The 17,552-nt window shown below is 51.3% G+C and overlaps 1 protein-coding gene and 1 long non-coding RNA gene across 6 annotated transcripts in view; one reads left to right on the forward strand and one right to left on the reverse strand.

The window, feature by feature from the left end:
* The first annotated feature begins 209 nt into the window (after positions 1-209).
* Positions 210-17,552, forward strand: part of RGMA (repulsive guidance molecule BMP co-receptor a) — a 39,863-nt gene continuing 22,520 nt past the window's right edge. The window contains exons 1-3 of one of the 5 annotated variants that reach the window (XM_036878681.2): positions 210-573; positions 4,784-4,988; positions 16,270-16,385. In XM_036878681.2, the coding sequence (XP_036734576.2) occupies positions 4,987-4,988; positions 16,270-16,385 (118 nt within the window). In that variant the 5' untranslated portion in view covers positions 210-573; positions 4,784-4,986. Of the gene's footprint in view, positions 574-4,783; positions 4,989-15,462; positions 15,600-15,734; positions 15,873-16,093; positions 16,386-17,552 lie in introns of those variants that run through there. The other 4 variants (XM_036878680.2, XM_036878684.2, XM_036878685.2 and 1 more) reach the window with 4 other exon arrangements.
* On the reverse strand, positions 7,381-13,615 carry LOC130681453 (uncharacterized). The gene is made up of 3 exons (XR_008994615.1): positions 13,335-13,615; positions 13,034-13,170; positions 7,381-10,585 (listed from the first exon to the last, which is right to left on the reverse strand). It is a non-coding gene; the product is annotated as an uncharacterized LOC130681453 (long non-coding RNA).

A 17,552-nucleotide genomic window follows, 5' to 3' on the forward strand; every position in this document is an offset into this window, starting at 1 on the left:
CGTTTAGGGAAGTCTCGACTTTGGGGCGAGCGCACCCCCGCCCCCTCCCCAACTGGTGCAGCGGCGAGAGGGTGCGGCCGCGGCGCGCTTGGGCAGGGCGAGCCTGCACCCCCGCTCCCCTCCGGCCCCTCCCCCGGCCCCGCGCGCGCTCGCCCCCCGCCCGCGCCCCGGGCGCCGGGCCCGCCCCCTCCCCTCGGCGAGCACACGAACCTCGCGGCGCGGCGCTCGGCGGCGGCGGGTGGGGGCCGGGCGAGGAGGGGGCTGGCCCGAGCCGCCCGCCGCGGCAGTCGTCTCCCGAGCGCGGCCCGCGCCGCCCGAGCCGCTCGGCTGGGAAGCCCTCGCCCTGCGCCGCCGGGCCGGCCCCTCCAGCGCCCGTAGGCATGCAGCCCGGGAGCAGGCGGCGCGCCCCCGGCCGCTGCTGAGCCGGCCGGGACGGCGGGGACCTGCGCCTGCCGAGCCCCTTCCGCCCTGCCCGGGGGCCGACGAGCGGCGCCCCGGCAGCCCCTCTTCGCCCGCAGCCGTGCCAGCGCCCCCCACCCCCCGCGGGCCGCAGGGGCCCATGCAGCCGCCAAGGTAAGCGCGAGCCGGGCGCGGGCGGGCCCCGGCTCTGACCTCCGCGGCCGCCGCCGCCGCCTGCCCGGGCGCTCCCGGGCTCCGCGTGTCATCTCACTCCCTTCCTCCCCAGATGGGCAGCTTTGCTGCGCCTCGATCGCTTTAGCTCTTGGCGGCAGCAAAGTTTTTGTGGTTTGGTATTTGCTTTTTCCCTGAAACGCTCTCCCCGGGCCGCCGGCAGCGCGCGTGGTCGGGCCGACCCGGCGCACGCCTCTCCCACTGTGTGCGGGCTGGGAGCTCCGCGCTCCGGCGCCGCACCTCCTCGCGGGGAGGCCGCTGCGTCCGGCCCGCCGAGCCTCCGGGCTGTCCAGACGTGAGCCCCCCTTGGCCATCCCAGGCCCCCTTCTGCCGCTGGGTGCCTGGATGCCCAGCCAGCTTCAGAGCCGCGGGAGTCGGCGCCGCGCCCCGTCCAGGCTGGGATCGGAGCGGTTCTTTGCGGGAGAGACCGGTGCGCGGGAAGGTGCGGGACTTGCGATGGTGCTAAGGGGCAGGATTCCAGAGGGGCCTCGGCTTTCCTAAGTGCACCCATGGGCATGGCGCGCGGCGCACAGCGACGACTCCGAGCCACGTTCGAACCGTGGCGCATCCCAGGGAGCAAGTGGGGCAGGGGGGACAGGTGTATTTAGGGGGAGGCCCGATGTTGGGGACGCTTGGAGGCAATTCAAGATTGCATTCTGTTAACGTAATTGCATTAGATTTGCTCGGAGGTAGAATCAATTCCCCCAAATTGAGATTTTTAATGGGAGCCGCGAGCTGCTATTATGTGGTGTGGTTTCGGAAGGCATGGGGTTGTATTTATTTTATATAAATCGAGTGTCTTTCGGACCGATTCGGGGAAAGCGCGCCATCTAGCGGAAATGCTAGGCCGCGCGTTCCTTTCAGGCGGCGAAGTTGGGTGTCCTCCGAGGAGATTCCTGCGCCCAGCCTGGGACGCGGTCTCGGTGGTAGATAGACACGCAGCGGGAGCTCCCCAGCGCCTCCATCCCTGCACGCGGGGTTCTAGGGACAGAACTGCAGGTCGTACTGCTATTAATGCAAGGAGATCCGTCACCTTCTCCACCCGGCTTTAGGGTCCCCTGGCCAAAACCTAACATAAAATGTTAGTGGATGCCACTGCGTTGGGCATCTCTCGCCGAAGTCTGAAAAACCCGTGCATGGACCTGACTCTTCTGTGCATCACAGACGACCAATTTTCAGGCAAATCGTGAACCATGACCCCTAGAAGAGATAGACTGTGCTCTGAAGGGCAGCTAAAGGAGACTTGGGAAAGGGGCTTGTGCAGATCTGTACGAGAACAGTGCAGTATACCAAAAATGACATTTTTTTTTTTTGGCACATACAAAGAAGAGGTTTCCTGTGCTCCACTACCACAGCGGGTGACAAGCAACCCCCTTTATAAGGGACATGATCTTCAATTAACAACTGGGGCGGACTTTGCTGGAACACAAGCGGAGGGGACAAAGGCACTGGGTGGGGCACCCACACATCCAGGCGAGAAGCACATTTCTCTGTGGCTGGTTTTTGCTGTACCTTCCAGGCCAGATGATATTAGCAATGAGCTGGGTTGTCCCTATTGCAAAGGGTAGGTGGTTCCTTGTGGAGCAGTGCGACGTTCTGCTTATGGTGAAGACTCTTCCTCACTTAAGATTCTCTCGGCTGGGGTGGTGGGAAGGGAGGTTTCAAACTCAATAGCCATGCTCCTGTCATTTCCTCCCAGGGCACAGGCAGGTGCTTGCACTCTAAATACACATGTGGAACGGTGGCGGGCTTATCTGCCACCCCACACCACCATACTATCTCAAAACTGTCTCTCTTTTTGCAGATGTTTAGTTAATAACCAGATTTGTGACAGAAAGGTTCTCACAGTAACCTGGCATTTATTCCAGGAGGGCTTCTCTTGGTCTTTGCTAAGCAACCTCTGCTCCCTCTCCTTACAAGCCTCTCCTAGGTGTGACTTGCTTCCTTTCGGGGGGTGTATAATAGTACAGAATGCAGACACGAGAAGCTGCTATTCAATATGACCCTTGGTTCTTCAACCCCACATGGAGCAGAATACAGGCATTCTTAGATGAGAAGATGCGAAATCAGATGACTAGGTACTGAGCATCCGTAACCTGGGGCCGGGGAGTTTTTCAAGCCGCTCTGACAGTGATGCTCGAAGGAAGCAGGTGCTGGCATTTCCATTCCTCAGAAAAAGAAATAAATGCCCAGAGAGCTTGAGGGGCATAGCTGGTTCTGCAGTTTAAAGTGCTTTTTTCCCCCTACATAATCTTACTACCAAGTGAATTAAACTCAAGCACTTGTATTTACCAAGTATGGACCCAAAATGTGGTCCTGACCTAGGACGTATGATCAGCAATCTCCCGGGAAGACAGCCATCCACTGAGCATAAACCAACAGGGATTATCAGAAACCAGGGCAGGCTCATTGGAATTTGTTAGTTCTGTGAAATGAAAAGGGTACTTATTCCTGAAGGATCGTTGTTCTAGGACTTACAGTATCCCAAAGGTAAGTTCAAATAACTTATAAGTGTCTGTCAAATTCCTGTGGCTCATTAGAATGACTTTGCTTTTCTAATAACATCTATTGTTCATTCATTCAACAAATGTAACTCAGCATAAGTTTAACCTGAAGAAGGGAGGCTCCAGGCTTTCCCACCTGTGTGGTATCCAGCCCTATTCAAAGAACAGGCTCTTCTTTTTCTTATTTTGACTGAATGACAGCTCAGTTTAAGCCTCCCTTCGTTTAGCAGCAGTGCTATGAAGGAGCAACGAACAGGGCAAGGGAAAAAAACAAAGACCTCCACACCCTAGTTGTGTATGCAATGTCAGGCAGTAGTCTGTTTCCTTGGTGACAGATGAACAGATGAACATCTTTTAAAAGGATGCCCAGTTTCTGAGCCAGGCCTGACCTATGAGTAGAAAATGCTATATCATCTTGGAACCCAGGGATCGGGGGCAAGAACACCTACTGAGACATGAAGCCCTATAATCCTAATGGCAGGAGGAAGAAGAAATTTTGAAATTTGGGCAGAAATTGAAAATTAAATGCAAATATCTTTAGTAGCTTCATTTAAAGCATACATAATGATAATAAAAATGCACTATGTGCCTACTACCTACTGCACTTATAAATTATCATTATAGTATCCAGATTACTGAAGTAAAGAAAGTGTAGAAAATAATTACAAGCTCTCTGGTTGAGCTCTGTTTTTTCAGTTGTTTATTTAAAGTAACTCTACAAGACAGAGAATTTTTAAGAATCAAGATATTGGATTTGCCCAGAAAATCTGAAAATCTGGCATAAACTTGAAAACAAAAGATTCTGTCAACTATCTGGTAAAACAAGACGAATCCCTATAGATTCTGTGTCCTCCACGGGGCATAGCAGAGAACAGCAGATATGACCAAAAATGCCCTAGAACTTGTTGCTCGCCATCTCTTAGGCATTGTTTAGAAGTTACTATCCATTACGGTTTCTCCTGTGTTTAGTTTTCTCATCTTGAGGGATGTTCGGATCTCAGGGTCTTTGGCAGCAGCTTTTTTTTCCCCAGGCTGACGACAGTGATTAGCGGGGTGCCTTGATAATATTCTGCTCTTCTTCTGACCCTGTGAGCAGAGATACTCGGCCTACTTCCCCAGTAAGACTTTCAGCACCATGACTTGATTCTTGAGATACTTCTCTCCTTGCAGATGTATGCAAACCATCTTTCATCTTCTTTAGGAGCTGCGAGGAATTTTCTCCTTAATACCTTCATTAAACAAGATGAGGTGGAAATGTACAAACATAGACAGATTTACGCACGATGGCTTCCTAGACATTGGTCGTGTTATAAGCATCGTCAGCCCCAGTATAGACGTTCTGTTCTAGAAGGCACTCTCTGTTAGTCCTGCATACATTTCCCAATTGACCTGTACCATGAGGTGTCCCTTACCTCTAGAGTAGCCATAAAAACTGTGATACCTAGTTGTTCAAGGTGCCATCACAATGTTGTACCCCCTCTCACCAAGTCTGACCCACTTGTGAGATGACAAGACCTTGCCGGTTACCCCTCGCAGAGATGCCATTTTTCCCTGGCCCTAGGAGGAGCTCACTCAGAAAACATCTGCTGGGCAAAAACACTGGGCCATTGCAGTGACTGAGAAGTTTGCTGCTCCCTGTATGTTTTCAGCCCCTGCCCTGGCATCCTTAAGAACAGATCGCTCTTGCATGAACATGGCCCTTTGGCAGCAGCTGAGAGCCTGGCTAAGCTACTACGTGGTGTTGCCCCCTCTGCATCCATCTTGTTTGGCCAAGGAATGTGTGGGACCTCAACTTGACACCGGCCCCTCATGCAAGTGTGTGCCCTAGAGAGCCACCACAGAGTCACAGCAAATGTTAAGTTCCTGAAAGGACTTCCCCAGAGGTCCTTGTGATAAAGTCTCCCCCACCTCCAGGGTCTTCCCCTTATGGACCCTTCAGAAAAGATGCCATGGGGATTGCCAAATCCCACTCTTTTTGGTTCAAATTGACCAACCTGGCTTTAGCTCAGGAACTCCCAATGCATTCTACCCGTGGACCCAAGCAAAGGCACGTGCCTCCGTCCTGCCCCTCTCTGTCTGTTCTCTTCCTTGACCTCCCTGTGTAGCCCCTCAAGGTGTGCCGCGTACTTCCTCTAGAACACATGACTAATAAACTTCTCCATTCCAGTGACTCTGTGGTCTGTTTGCAGAACCGTGGCCCACCAGCCGGCACCCTGTGCTACTCAGCAAGTGTTACCTTGACGGATTCGTAACAGAAGAGCACGTGGAGATGCATATTATAGAATCATAAAAACCATAGGGTTTCCTCAAAACAACCAGTTCCTTGGAAAGAATAAGAACATTGGTTTGAAAATTTTTGTGTCTCCATTTACATTTAATTTAATACCCTTTATGGAAAGAGGTAGAGTATAAATAATAGATTTGTTAATACAACTGCATTTTCTCAGACAGGCCTCCATTTATGTAAGAGAGGCGAAGCCAAAAGAAATGAAGAACTTAGAGGCCAGGCTCACCTGTAGACATGATGAGGGTCACGAGGGCTTCCCCTCCCAGGACCAGACCTGCAAATACTGCCCCACACTGCTAAGTTCGGCAGGTCATTTTGAACGAGGGATTCATGGAGGTTAATTTATGTTGGTTTTCCCCATCCAGTACAGCTAAAATAGTTTGATAGTCAGATTTCAGAATACTGGTTTCAAAATGCTTCCCTTACTATCCTGAAGCATACTTGACTTTGTGTCTTTAGGTATCTCAGGGGCGTGTCTCAGGAAAAGACAGATGCCACCCTCTTCCACGCTGAGAGGGTTTTACATTGCTGTTATTTTTCTGTGCAAAGAGCACTTTGAGCACGGAGATGCCTAAACTCCCAGATGTCTGATTTCTTCATGAGCAAATGAATGGTATTGGCGAAGTCCACTGACTTAAGGCCTGGTGGGGAATGGATTGCGCCCCCTAGGTGGGGTCCAGACTCAGTGAGCGTGAAGCAAATCCGAGCCCAGATGGCAGCCACTCCCTACCTTCCTGGGTCAGGGACCAGCCTCTCGGGGAAGAAGCCCATCTGGCTTTGAATTCGGGACATGCTATGAATGGCTCACGGTCTGAAGGGGCTGCAGTGAATTCACACCGTAGAGAGGTTTACCTACACATCTTGTGATGTAACCTGTTGTTCAGAGGTATTAAGTCTAGGTAAGTACTCAGTGACAATTTGACCTAAAAAAATACCACTTAGCACCCAAAAGAAAAAGAATTCTTTAACTATTTCAATTTCCTAAAGTTTTTTTTTTTTTTGAAGGAAGAGATTGTTTAGGGGGTAGTTTCTTTTCTTAAAATGTTCTTCTAAACACCGCTAAACATATTCCCTTTTCTAATGCACAACTCATCAGTATAATATGGATCATATTTGACAGAAAAATGTAAACCCTGGGTGAAGAAGAGAAGCAACTGTGGCTTGGTGGGAAACTTGGTATCATAAGGCCTGGGTTTGAGCCTCTCCCTGCCTATTCCATTCATGGTGACCTTGGACATGTCACTTAATCTCCCTGAGTCTCAGTGTGCCCATCACATAGCTGAGACAATTCTGTCATGTGGGAGACTTGGTCTTACAGTGGTTGTTAACAGAACTTGAGAATAACTGATAGTGCATTTAGAAACCACCCAGAAGTCAAGGTTATCTAGGACTCTTTGGGGAATTCTGCAGATTCCCCCTAACTGCCACATATACAAAGGCTATCTGATCTTCACCACAGCCCTCTGAGGGAGCTCACATATCCCCATTTTACAGATGAGATAACTGAGGTTTAAAGAGTCTGTTTGGTCGGACTGCATGTTCTTAGCCAGCATGCTGTTTTGCCTCTCTAACATAGAAGTGAAGAAATTCCCCCAGCCTCCAACAAATTTTAAAAAAGAAAACCATGGTGGTAGAGGAGAGTATCAGATGAAGTGACCCATGTGTTGCTCTCTGTGGATTGGCGCTCTTCCCACCTCCCATCAGCTGGGGATCTTCTGTATTTCAGCTTTGCATTAGCCATTCTAAACAATGTTGAATGTGATGAATGACTTGGGTTATCTGTTCTTGTTGCTAAACGTCCATGGTATTTGTGCTTGGCACCAAATTGTTCAGTAATCCACAGACTCCAGCCTCTGCTGGTTGAGACACAGACTCACTGTCAGTTCAAACAGTTGCCATTTGGTGGATAAATGGTTCCAAGCTTGGTTCTTCTCCCAAGAACTTACTGGAATAGGGAGAGGTAAATGCTGGGTGGTCTGTTCTCCATTGACAGGGGCCTGGTGTGGCTTGGTAAGGACACCCAAAAGTTGCTTTAAAACAAGAGATGCTTTGAAGGCATGGTTTCAGGTGTACAGTAGTATTGATGGGGATTATTGCTGATGAATTTCATACTGATGCTAAACCAAAAACATTACTCGTCAAATACTATTTCCTCCTTGCTCAGCTACAGATTTGCTTGGGAACCCAGAAATGTTACAGATGAGGCCCCCGAATGGCTCCTTGGAGTCAGGTATGGGCAAGGCCGGTTAGTTACAGAACCAGTACCATCCTCTGGATTCCTAGACACTAGACTGTGGAGCTGGGAGACCCGCCTGGGGCAGCCAGGCCATGAATCTGCAGATTAAGAACCTATAAGGGTCCAGAGGTAGGACAGGACATGCAGGGGCCACATGGCCAGAGGTGAAGCCACCCCAAATCCCAGGAGTCTCTCCTTCCCCACATCCACTGCAATGTCTAGAAAGTCTCAGTCTCAACACTGACAATTAAGCAGCTCACAAATGCTGTCACTTTCTTACTGGGCTTTGTAGGCAGAAGACCTCACAAGCTGCAGGCCAGAGAACAGGGGTGCTCCGGAGTCACAGCAGACAGGACGCTCGAGAGGCAAGTGAGGGGAGGGAGACTCTCCTATCTGAAACTGCAATTATCCTCTGGTTTATAATCCCAGTAGGGAGGGATGGGAGAAGTACCAGAATACAAAACGTGGCTGCGTCAAGAGCGTACTGAGAAACTCAGAAGGAGAGGTGAGAAAAGCGGGGAGGTTACATCCAAAGAGCATGGAAATGGTACTCGAGAAATTGCTAGCAGGCCATCAGGAGGGCTGCATCCTCGCCTGGGCTGAGGCTGGGGAACATACGGGGAGTCCTTGCTTCTGTTCAGGGCAAGAGGATGAACACATAAGGTGGAGTACGTTTAACAGAGGGGAGACCAGACATCTTCATTTCTGGGAAGGAGTTGGTGAGCTCCTCCGTGGTGGCGTGCCCGCCAGGAGTCACACAGAGCCACCCAAACCTCACTGCCACCAAGCCAGGTGGGTGACCTCAGGCAGGTTACTTGCCTGCTGCAGTGTAAGTTGAGGTAAAGGTGAGTCGTCTCACTTCCAAATGAGAAGGGACAGAATAAGCATCTTTAAACAGGAAGTGAAATACAGGAAGAAGAGCAGGTGTAGGTTTTTAAACGTGTTTTGGCATCCCTCACATGGACTATTTTATATTTATGTCTGTCTATTCACGCATCTGTAAATCCCCTTTAGCTGCACTCAGCTCTTTCATAGGACTATTTAAAAGAGAAAAAATAGGAAATACCCACTGGGGAGGGAGCAGTCAGGAGATTGCTAATAGTTTTTAGCTAAATGATAACTGGCTAGATTGATTAATCTTTTATGTGCTTATATGCACATAGAAATATCTTGAAAGAGGTACATGAAAATGTTCCTAGTTACTGCCTCCAGGTAAATTATTTACCTCCATAGGTAAAGTGACCTAGTTTTGTTAACAGGAAGTTGACTTTTTAATGTGTATTACTGTTTCAATTTTTTTTTAATACATTTGATGCTAGATTGAAGAAAAAGGAAAGCCCAGAAAATGTGTCCTCCCAGCATTTGTCTTTTTATATCTTCCCAGCACAATGAATATGTCCACACCTACCAGTAGGGCTGTGCTTCTGGGAGGTTCTGAGGGGCGCAGTCCATATAGATGTCCCAGGCCAAGGTGGTCCACTGGTTCCCAGACTCCATTCCTCAAAATGGACTCCCAAGCACGAATACTAACCTATGGGGCAGCTATGATGTAGGGTGTGCAAGAGGTGAAATTTTGACATAGGGTGTTTGAGTGTGAGGTTGATGGTAATGTAGATGTCACCAAGTCTGGTACTAGTGACATCATGCCTTGCAGTCTAAGTGGTCCTGTTTGATCTGTCTCCACATCTGACTGTCCCCCTGGGCTGCCCAGAGGGCACCAGGACAGCTGCTCATCTGAGAATCCCCAGAACCCCTGCTCAGTGAGTGCTGGGTGAATGAGGAAAAGAGAAAAATAATAAAGAAATAAGTAAAAAGAATCTGCCTTGTATGGGGGAAAAGTGTTAACTAATCTGATCACACACATTTAAAGACATGCTCACAAGCAAATAAAATCTGCTAATGCGTTTTTAAATCCTCATGAAAGAATTCAGAAAAAAAGTGAGATACTTCTTCAGCTTCTGAAGAAAACTATAGGAATGTCTGGGAAATGTGTTTCAAAAAATCCATTAAAATATTGGAATGAAATCTGTATGCTTCAGTTACAAAGAACAAACATCCCTCATAGTGGGGAGGGAGCACATAAGCCAATAAAATCATGTGCACACACAGAGAGGAAAGACGTGTACAGCAAAAGCTAAGAAAATGAGAGAGAAACACACTGCAGTAAGACTTGCGGAAATCAACAGTGAATAGGTTCTAAATGCCACAGTAAGGACCGCAAGATTCCCGATGCTTTGGAAGAAGAGAAGCAGGAAGAGACTCTCTCCTAAATTGTTATGGAAACAGCAGGTCAAGGAAATTCCATGGCCCTCTATCCTAGGACTGTCTGCAGGGAAAGGAGCAGTGGTAATTAAAGTGACATCCTCGTGGCCAAAATGTGCCACTGTCTTCCCACACCGGGCCTGTGCCCAAGGGCATGCACACTGGGACCCCTGCCCAAGTAGAGAGCCCACCCATCCAGGAAGGGTCACTCTTAATAGCCATTTTGGTGGAATATATACTAAACATTTTCTGAAGTCCCAATTAACTGGACAAATTACAACACACTTTCTAAAAAGAGAACATGAAACTGACCAGTCTTATTAGCATTCTCTGAGGAGGTAGAAACAGCCTGGAGATTAGGGCGAAACCCAGGGATGAATTACATTTAGACTTTTCAAAATTCCTTCTGACAAAGTCCCACCCCAAGGATCATTTACAATAGTAAGTTGTTCCAGAACGTGGGGGGAAATTGCCACGAATTGGAATTGTCCTTAGAAACAGCAAACAAAAAATAGGATAAACAGGTACTTTTCTGATGAAGAATTATAAACAGTGGGGATTCCCAAGGATTGCTGGTGCTCCCAGACTTTTAAGTTTAAATGTCCATCCATCATCTGAAGGAGAGAGTGCTCAGATGTTTCCAGGCCTGTGGATACAATGAAGGCTCTGCAGACAGATGGCAAACAAATGGTGATTAACTGCAGGACAAGCTTATGAGTTAGCAAGAAAATTCATATTAAGTTTTTTGCAGGGGCAAGCCTCAGTTAACGCATTTGGGAGAACATAATCCAAATTACAAGAAAATAGACTTTGTCCTGTTTATAGCCACAAAAAGGAATCTTGGGGGGGGTCTTTGCAAAATGTTTGTTTGCTAAAGGCTGTGCAGGACCAAGTGTTCAAAAAATGCTAAAATGCTCTGAGAAATGGTATTGGAAACTAAGCAAAAAATAGTATTCTCCCTGGGCTATACCCAAACCAGGCAGTTTTCTAACTTTCTCCTAGAGAAAAGTATCTCAGAATTGTAGAAATGTAAGTCAGGTAATCACCCAGGCAGAAGGCCCTCCCAAGAACCTGGCTGCTTTGTTCTTTAAAGACTTTGGTGTGGAAGGAGGGAGCCTGAAAAGTGATAGGATCCCAGTATATAAAACGTCGAAGGTTATTGTGTTGAGAAAAATGACATTTGTTTTTCTGAGTTGCTACCTAGGCAATGACTACCCTACTCATACCTAGAGTCTGGACCTTTAGATAAGGAATTGTGTTTAGGATTCCTGCCATAAATTCCCACTTTGCTTTTCCTGGGGCACCTTTTAAAATAACCACTTACAGTCAAGCCTGCAACCACCTTATGAGCAGTAAGTGCTTGCTGCCCTCTGTCTCCTGCTCACTGGTGAAGGACGCTTTCCCCTGCCTCAGCGCACCCTCCCACACACATGTCCGGCATCTGGCCCCTGCAAGTAGCACATCTTGTGACTTTACTTCCTTTGTGTGCGTGCATTGAAACTGCACCTTCAATCAAAATGACCCTGTGGCTTCACTCCCCCAGCGTGGGATCTGGGGTGCTGAGGGAGCTCCCTGCCAACCCCCGTGGTGGGGGACTTGTGCCTCCTTGCTCAGCTGGTCATAATCTGCATGTTCTTCATTCAGTACACCAGCTCTGACTTCTTAACACAGTTTTGGGAAGAGTAAATAAAGTCTGGTTCATCAAATCTGAGAGGCCCAGACCCACCGTAGCCCTTGATGTTTGAAAGAGGAATTTGGGGGATAAATTCAAAAGGATTGGGTCCCACTCTGAGTTGTAAATTGAAGAACTGAGTTCCTGAAGACATGGTATAGGCAAAAGGTTTTCAGAGGTGCTGGGTGGAGGGGGTGGGAGGAGGCTCAAGAAATTTTGCCAGGAAATGAATGATGGATTAAGAGCCATCGCCAACATATCCCTCTACTCCTGAAGTTGGCGAAAATACTTCTTGGGACCCGTGTTGGGTCATTAGCTTCCTCTTTATTAGTCAGGAGTCTGTGTGTACAAGTGAGAGAAACCTAAATGAAGCCAGTTTCAGCAAAATAAAGAACGTTGTTGGCTCCTATCGCTGGAACAGGTACCAGTACAGCTCAGAGGAGCCAAGGAGGAGCTACAGGGAGAATAACAAGCTGAACAGTGGTGTGGGGAGGTGGGGGGTTAGCCCTGAAAATCTCCATCAGTCCCCCAAAAGTTCACCATGGTAAAATGCAACTTTACCATTTTAAAACAGTAAAAACAGTATGCCCGCTCTGCAAACAACAGCTGCCACCCACCAACACTCAGACCCTCACCTTCCCATCTGATTGCTTTCCAAGACCCAACCTCTGTAGGAATCAGAGACCAGAATTGGGAGCTCGCCCATAGCAACAGTCTCAGGACAGATTTCTGATTGGTCAGCTTGGGTCATGGGCCAGTCAATGCTTATTGAAAGTGATTGTTGTGTTATCTGTCTTGCCTTGACTCTTAAGTCCAAGAGGATAAACTGGTTGACTCAATCTTGTCCTTGTGTGCACCCAGGCTCAATGGAGGGTGATGGAGCTTAGGAACCTGGGGAGTCCCTACATATTAGTCACCTGGGAGAGCTCATTAAAAATGCAGATGCTCAGGCTCTACATCCAGGGATTCAGATTCAGCTGCTCTGGAGTGGGGCCTGGGCATCTGTATTCCTGTTAGGCCCCCCCACAGTGGTCTCCCAAAAGAATAAATCCCTCCCTTTCTTGAGGCCGTGTGTGGGGCTCACATGTGCTAAAAACGCACACCCTAGCAGAGCATGCGCCTGCCTTCACAGGCCTGTCCCAAGCCCCTGCCCTCTCTGCAGCCTCACCTCTTTCTCCTATAGCCACCCCCAAGCCCTCCCCGCTCCTCAGGCAAGCCACACCTTGGTACATGTTATTCTCATTGTTCCTTCTGCCTGGAATCCTTGCCCTGCTCCTCCCTCCCTTGCCCACCATCTTCCCCTGGCACACACCCACACTGGGAAACCTGCCCTCCCCACCCTCCACCCCAGGCTGGGCTGGAGGCCCCTGGCACCTGTGTTCCCTGTGAAAACTGTCTCCTCTGTCAGTCTGTGTTACGCTTTATTGAATTATCAGTCTTACCTTGACTGTAGACCCAGCGCAGACTTGCATCATTGGCATGAACGGCACATACAGCCCATCAGGCCGGGGGTTGGTGTGCAGTTGATTAGCCAGGAACTGAGTGAGTACTTAAGCTCACTCAGCCTCAGTTTCTTCATCTGCAAAATAGGGGTGATAATAGAATCTATCTTAGCTGAAAGAGTCTAGGTATGTGAAGTACTTAGCCAGCACCTGACGTAATGTAAGCACACACTGAAACATTAGCCATTATTACTGCCACACTTCCTAAAAATGAATCCATCAAGACACCCGGCAGACTCACCACCTTTCTGGGAAAGCCTTCCCTAGGTAGTAGTTCACTCCTCACCTCTCGCTTCCCCTGGCCTCCTCTAATACCTGTTTTTACCAGCAGGTCAAAGATATAGGCTGTCCTATTGATTTCTTTATCCTCTAGGGACTAGCATGCAGTTGTCCTGAATATATACGTTTTGACTGATGACTCAGGCCCTGGATTTGAGAACATCCTGTCCATACCCAGAGGCAGGGAAAGCTGGCATCCCTGTCCACCCCTGCAGAGGCTGTGGGTGGTGGTGGGGGCTCCAGCCTTATGCAGAACCCTGCCTTTCAGAAGCCCCCTGCCCTTCCTCCACTCAACACCAGTGCCTGAAGGTGGAGAGGGAGAGATGGGGGTGAGGGTTCAGTGCTGGGACCTCCAGCCAGGGCTTGGGGGAAGGAAGCAAAGCCGTGCAAGAAAAGGTCTCTACGCTAAGGTCCAGGCTACCACCTAGGGGAGAATGTAAGTGGTCAGTATATAATGCGAGCTATTTGTCTGAAGCCAGCTACACTCTGAGTTAAGTGAGCTCCTATGGTGAACTGAGTGCCAAGTTCCTAAGCCCAGCCTTTCAAGAATTTCTTATTCCTGTAAGGAGTTGGGGAGCTGTCAATAAGCTGGTTAGTTTGGCCAGTATCTACAGATTCCTCAGGGTCAACCCCACCCGTACTGCTCTGTTTGGGACTGGATTTCTCTTGATAGTCTACACCATGTCAAGTCCAATCCCCACATCTCTGATGTCCAAATTCAGCCTCACACATTTCTCCACGTGAGAAAAAAGCCCTTTGCATCCCTTTCCCAAATCATTTGCTTAGGCCATGAGAAAGGGCTCTCCCAGAATGGCAGCCAGTCCCCTCGCAGAAGCACTGCGGAGCTCCCACTGGCCTGGTGCCCCTCCTAAATTGTATTTGTTTGCAGTCTCAATATTAGTGACAGTCTCAGCAACCTGTGCCTTACAGATGAAGGAACTGCCATGGAGTCTAAAAGTGTGTCCTTGCCACACTTGGGCAAGGACAGTGCTGGGAGGGCCTGCTTCCCAGCCTTCTGAAGCCTGCACAGCCTCTGCTCGGTCCCAGTTGCTCTCCGACCCAGCCGTGGTGGGGGTTAATTTATTGCTAGGGCTGCTGGGAATGCTAATGGATCCCTTCTCTCTCATTAGCGAGGAGCTTTAGAACGAACTTGTGAAAGGCAGAATCCAGCCAATGGTGTTAATTGGTGGACCTCAAAGGCGCCTCTGTGCACTCTGGCCCCGTGCCTGCCTCAGTGTGCTGGGTCTGGCCCCAAAACGCGCCAAGCCTTGGAATGTCATTCGAGACCTGAACTTTGTGGTGGGTAGACAAACCTGTAGCATTTTGCAAACTGGGTCTTACAGTGAACCCCGGTTTGGGGGAATGATAATTAGAGCCTTCTGGACTGAGACCGAAATATTTGAGGGAAATACCATTAAAAAAAAGAAACTTGAGGGCACCCCCACTGTAAAGGTGAGCGAGCAGATGCCATCACGGCATTTTGCCCTAAAGAGGCAACAGCTTCTTTCTGCACCCCACCCCCACCCCCAGCCCCCGGCGCAGCTGGCTGGGACTTTAGCCCCCTCAACTGCTTAGGAGAAGCCAGATCCAGAAGCGTTACTGCTTCAGAGGGTGCTTTAGGGACACGGAGCTTTCTTCCCGGTGCCCCGGGCTTGCTCCTTCAGGTACACTCCCCTTCTGGCAGGAACCCCCCTAAATTCAGACACAGCCTCGCAGCCTGTGCAGCCTTCAGCAAATGAGCACTGCAATAGTGCTTAAGAGAAACATCTGAACTGGATAAAAACTCAGAGATTTCACCCCCACCCCACCCCAAGAACCAGATGAGCAGTCTTGGAAGTGAGGTGAGGGGGACCAAGGAGGAATGGACCAAAACACTTGCTCTGGCCTATTGCCGTTCCATCCAAACGATGTTTCCCAGAGGAAGTTGCCAGTCTCTTAAATATCCCAACAGCGGCAGAGGAGCTGCCGGACCGAAAAAGATCCTTGGGGAGGAGGCGTTTTCCTCCTGGAAAAATAAGCGACCAAATTGAGGGAAGTCGCCACCCTGATGCCCTCCCCGGAGCAGCCTCGGGGGCCTTGCCCGGGCAGCGCCAGGTGGCCGGGCCCTGCGCACTGGCGATCCACACCTCCTCCGGGGTGGCAGCCGGCCTCCTGCCCCCTCCGCCGGGCTCGAAGGCCCCCAAGTGGGGAGCGCAGCCCGGGCAAGGACTCGAGAAGCAGCAGCAAGGTGCTTGGCGGGGCTGCTGGAGGCAGCGCAGCCCGGGCCGGGTGGGTGGCCCGGGGCCGCGGAGGGCGGGAGCTTCGAGGTGCGTTGGCGGCCAGCGGCCAGCGCGCCGTCCCGGAAAACCACCGACAGTTCGGAAACGGGTTTTCCAGCCTCCCGCGCCGCGGACACCTCTGAGTGAGAGAAATGAGCCAGGGGGTGTCAGCGGCGGCCTCGGGGCGGCAGCCTCGGTGGAAGGGGTCCTGGGGTTTGTCTGCAAGCAGCGTTTCTAGTCGGGTTAGATGTTTACAGGGAATATGCGGGAGGGGAGGGGCTCTGCCGTCCTCGCGCTGGGCAGGCCGCCCCGGGGCACTGAGGGGGAGCCGCGGGGGTCGCGGAGCAGGGGCGCCCCTCCCGCCCCGGCCCCGAGGCCCCCGCAGCGAGCTCCGCCCCCCGCGGGCCGCGCTGAAACCCGAGCGCGAGGGGGCGGGCCGCGCGGCGCGGGGGTGGCGGGGCCGCGCGCACATTGGAGGGGACCCGAGTGATGGATGGCGGCGGGGCGCGGGGGAGCGCCGGGCGCCCGCGGCCGAGGGGGGCCGAGCCTCCCGGCTCGCTGCTCCCGCCGGCGGAGCGAGGCTGCCCCTTCCCCGCAGCGTGATTTACTGTCTCCTTTTCTTCTGAACTCTTCTTCCAGGGAGAGGCTGGTGGGAACAGGCCGAGCTGGATGGATGGGTATGGGGAGAGGGGCCCCGCGCTCAGCCCTGGGATTCTGGCCGACCCTCGCCGTCCTTTTCTGCAGCTTCCCCGCAGGTAAGGCACTGCCCTGGCCCGGGGGCCGCCGGCCGCGCGCCGGGCCCCGACGCAGCCCCGGGCCACACGCCGGCCAGCCGGTCGGAGCCGAAGTGCGCCGGGCCGCCGCCTCGCGCCTCCACGGGTCTTTGTTTCCCCCGCGTCCCGCCGCAGGCGCGGTGCATGCCCGTGGGGACGCCGAGCAGGCGGCACCTCGCCCCGGCTGCAGTGAGAAGGAGACGGGCGGGGAGGACGCAGGGGCCGGGGGCGCCTCCCTCCTTCCAGGAAAGGGGGTGCAGGGCACGCGCCCCTGGGGGGCCCCGACGGAGAGGTAGCTGGGGAGGCGCGCGCTGACAGCAGGGGGCACTTTGGGGGATCCTCGCCCACCAGTGCGCAAACCTGCCGGGTGCCCGGAGTGGAGCCGGTGGTGGTGGGGCGCCCCTGAGGTTCCAGCCAAGTCCCTGCGCGCCCCTCCTCGGAGAGCCGTCCCGCCCCCCGGCCTGCCCACGCGGGGAAGCCCACGCACCGGGCGCACGTGAGCCGTATTCCTGTTTGATAACATTCCGCGTCGCCCCCTGTTTGTTTTTACTGTGTCAGAAAGGGAGAGAAATTCAGAATTAAAGCTGAAAAAGCCCATCTGTTTCCAATGAATCCCCCATAGTTTTTCACAATGTTTTTGGCAGATCCCTGCTTTCAAATTCCTCCGAGCCCGGACCTCTTGTTTTTGTTGGGGGAAGGGAGACCGACTCCACAGAGAAGCATTTGTTCCTTCTCAAACGCTCCAGTTTCTTTACTTTTTTTTTTTTTTATACCCTTTCGTGGGGGAGGGGGGAAAGGCACGAAATTTAAATCCCCGGTTTGTTTTCTTTATAATGTTTCATAAAACTATTTCATTTTTGCCGTATGCTACTCACAGTAAGGGAACGCCAGTTAAACCCTTCATAACAATTTCTATCTTGCTAAAACTACTAGTAAGCCCAGTGTCATGGGCGAAATGGTCCCCGTTGCAAGGCTCGGGATGTCCCCGGTCGTTTTCTATTGTGTTGCGGGGTTCCGAGGTGTCTTTCTGCAAAACCGTGAGCTTGCTTCGCTCTGCAGCGGAGGATCCGCAGCTCCTGCGCACAGCCGAGCTTTGCAATAAAGGATTTAAGTTAAACTGGGATTGGGTTGTTTTGTTTTGCTCCTCAG

Source organism: Manis pentadactyla, chromosome 18, assembly GCF_030020395.1.
Source record: "Manis pentadactyla isolate mManPen7 chromosome 18, mManPen7.hap1, whole genome shotgun sequence".
Classification (NCBI taxonomy): Eukaryota; Metazoa; Chordata; class Mammalia; order Pholidota; family Manidae; genus Manis; species Manis pentadactyla.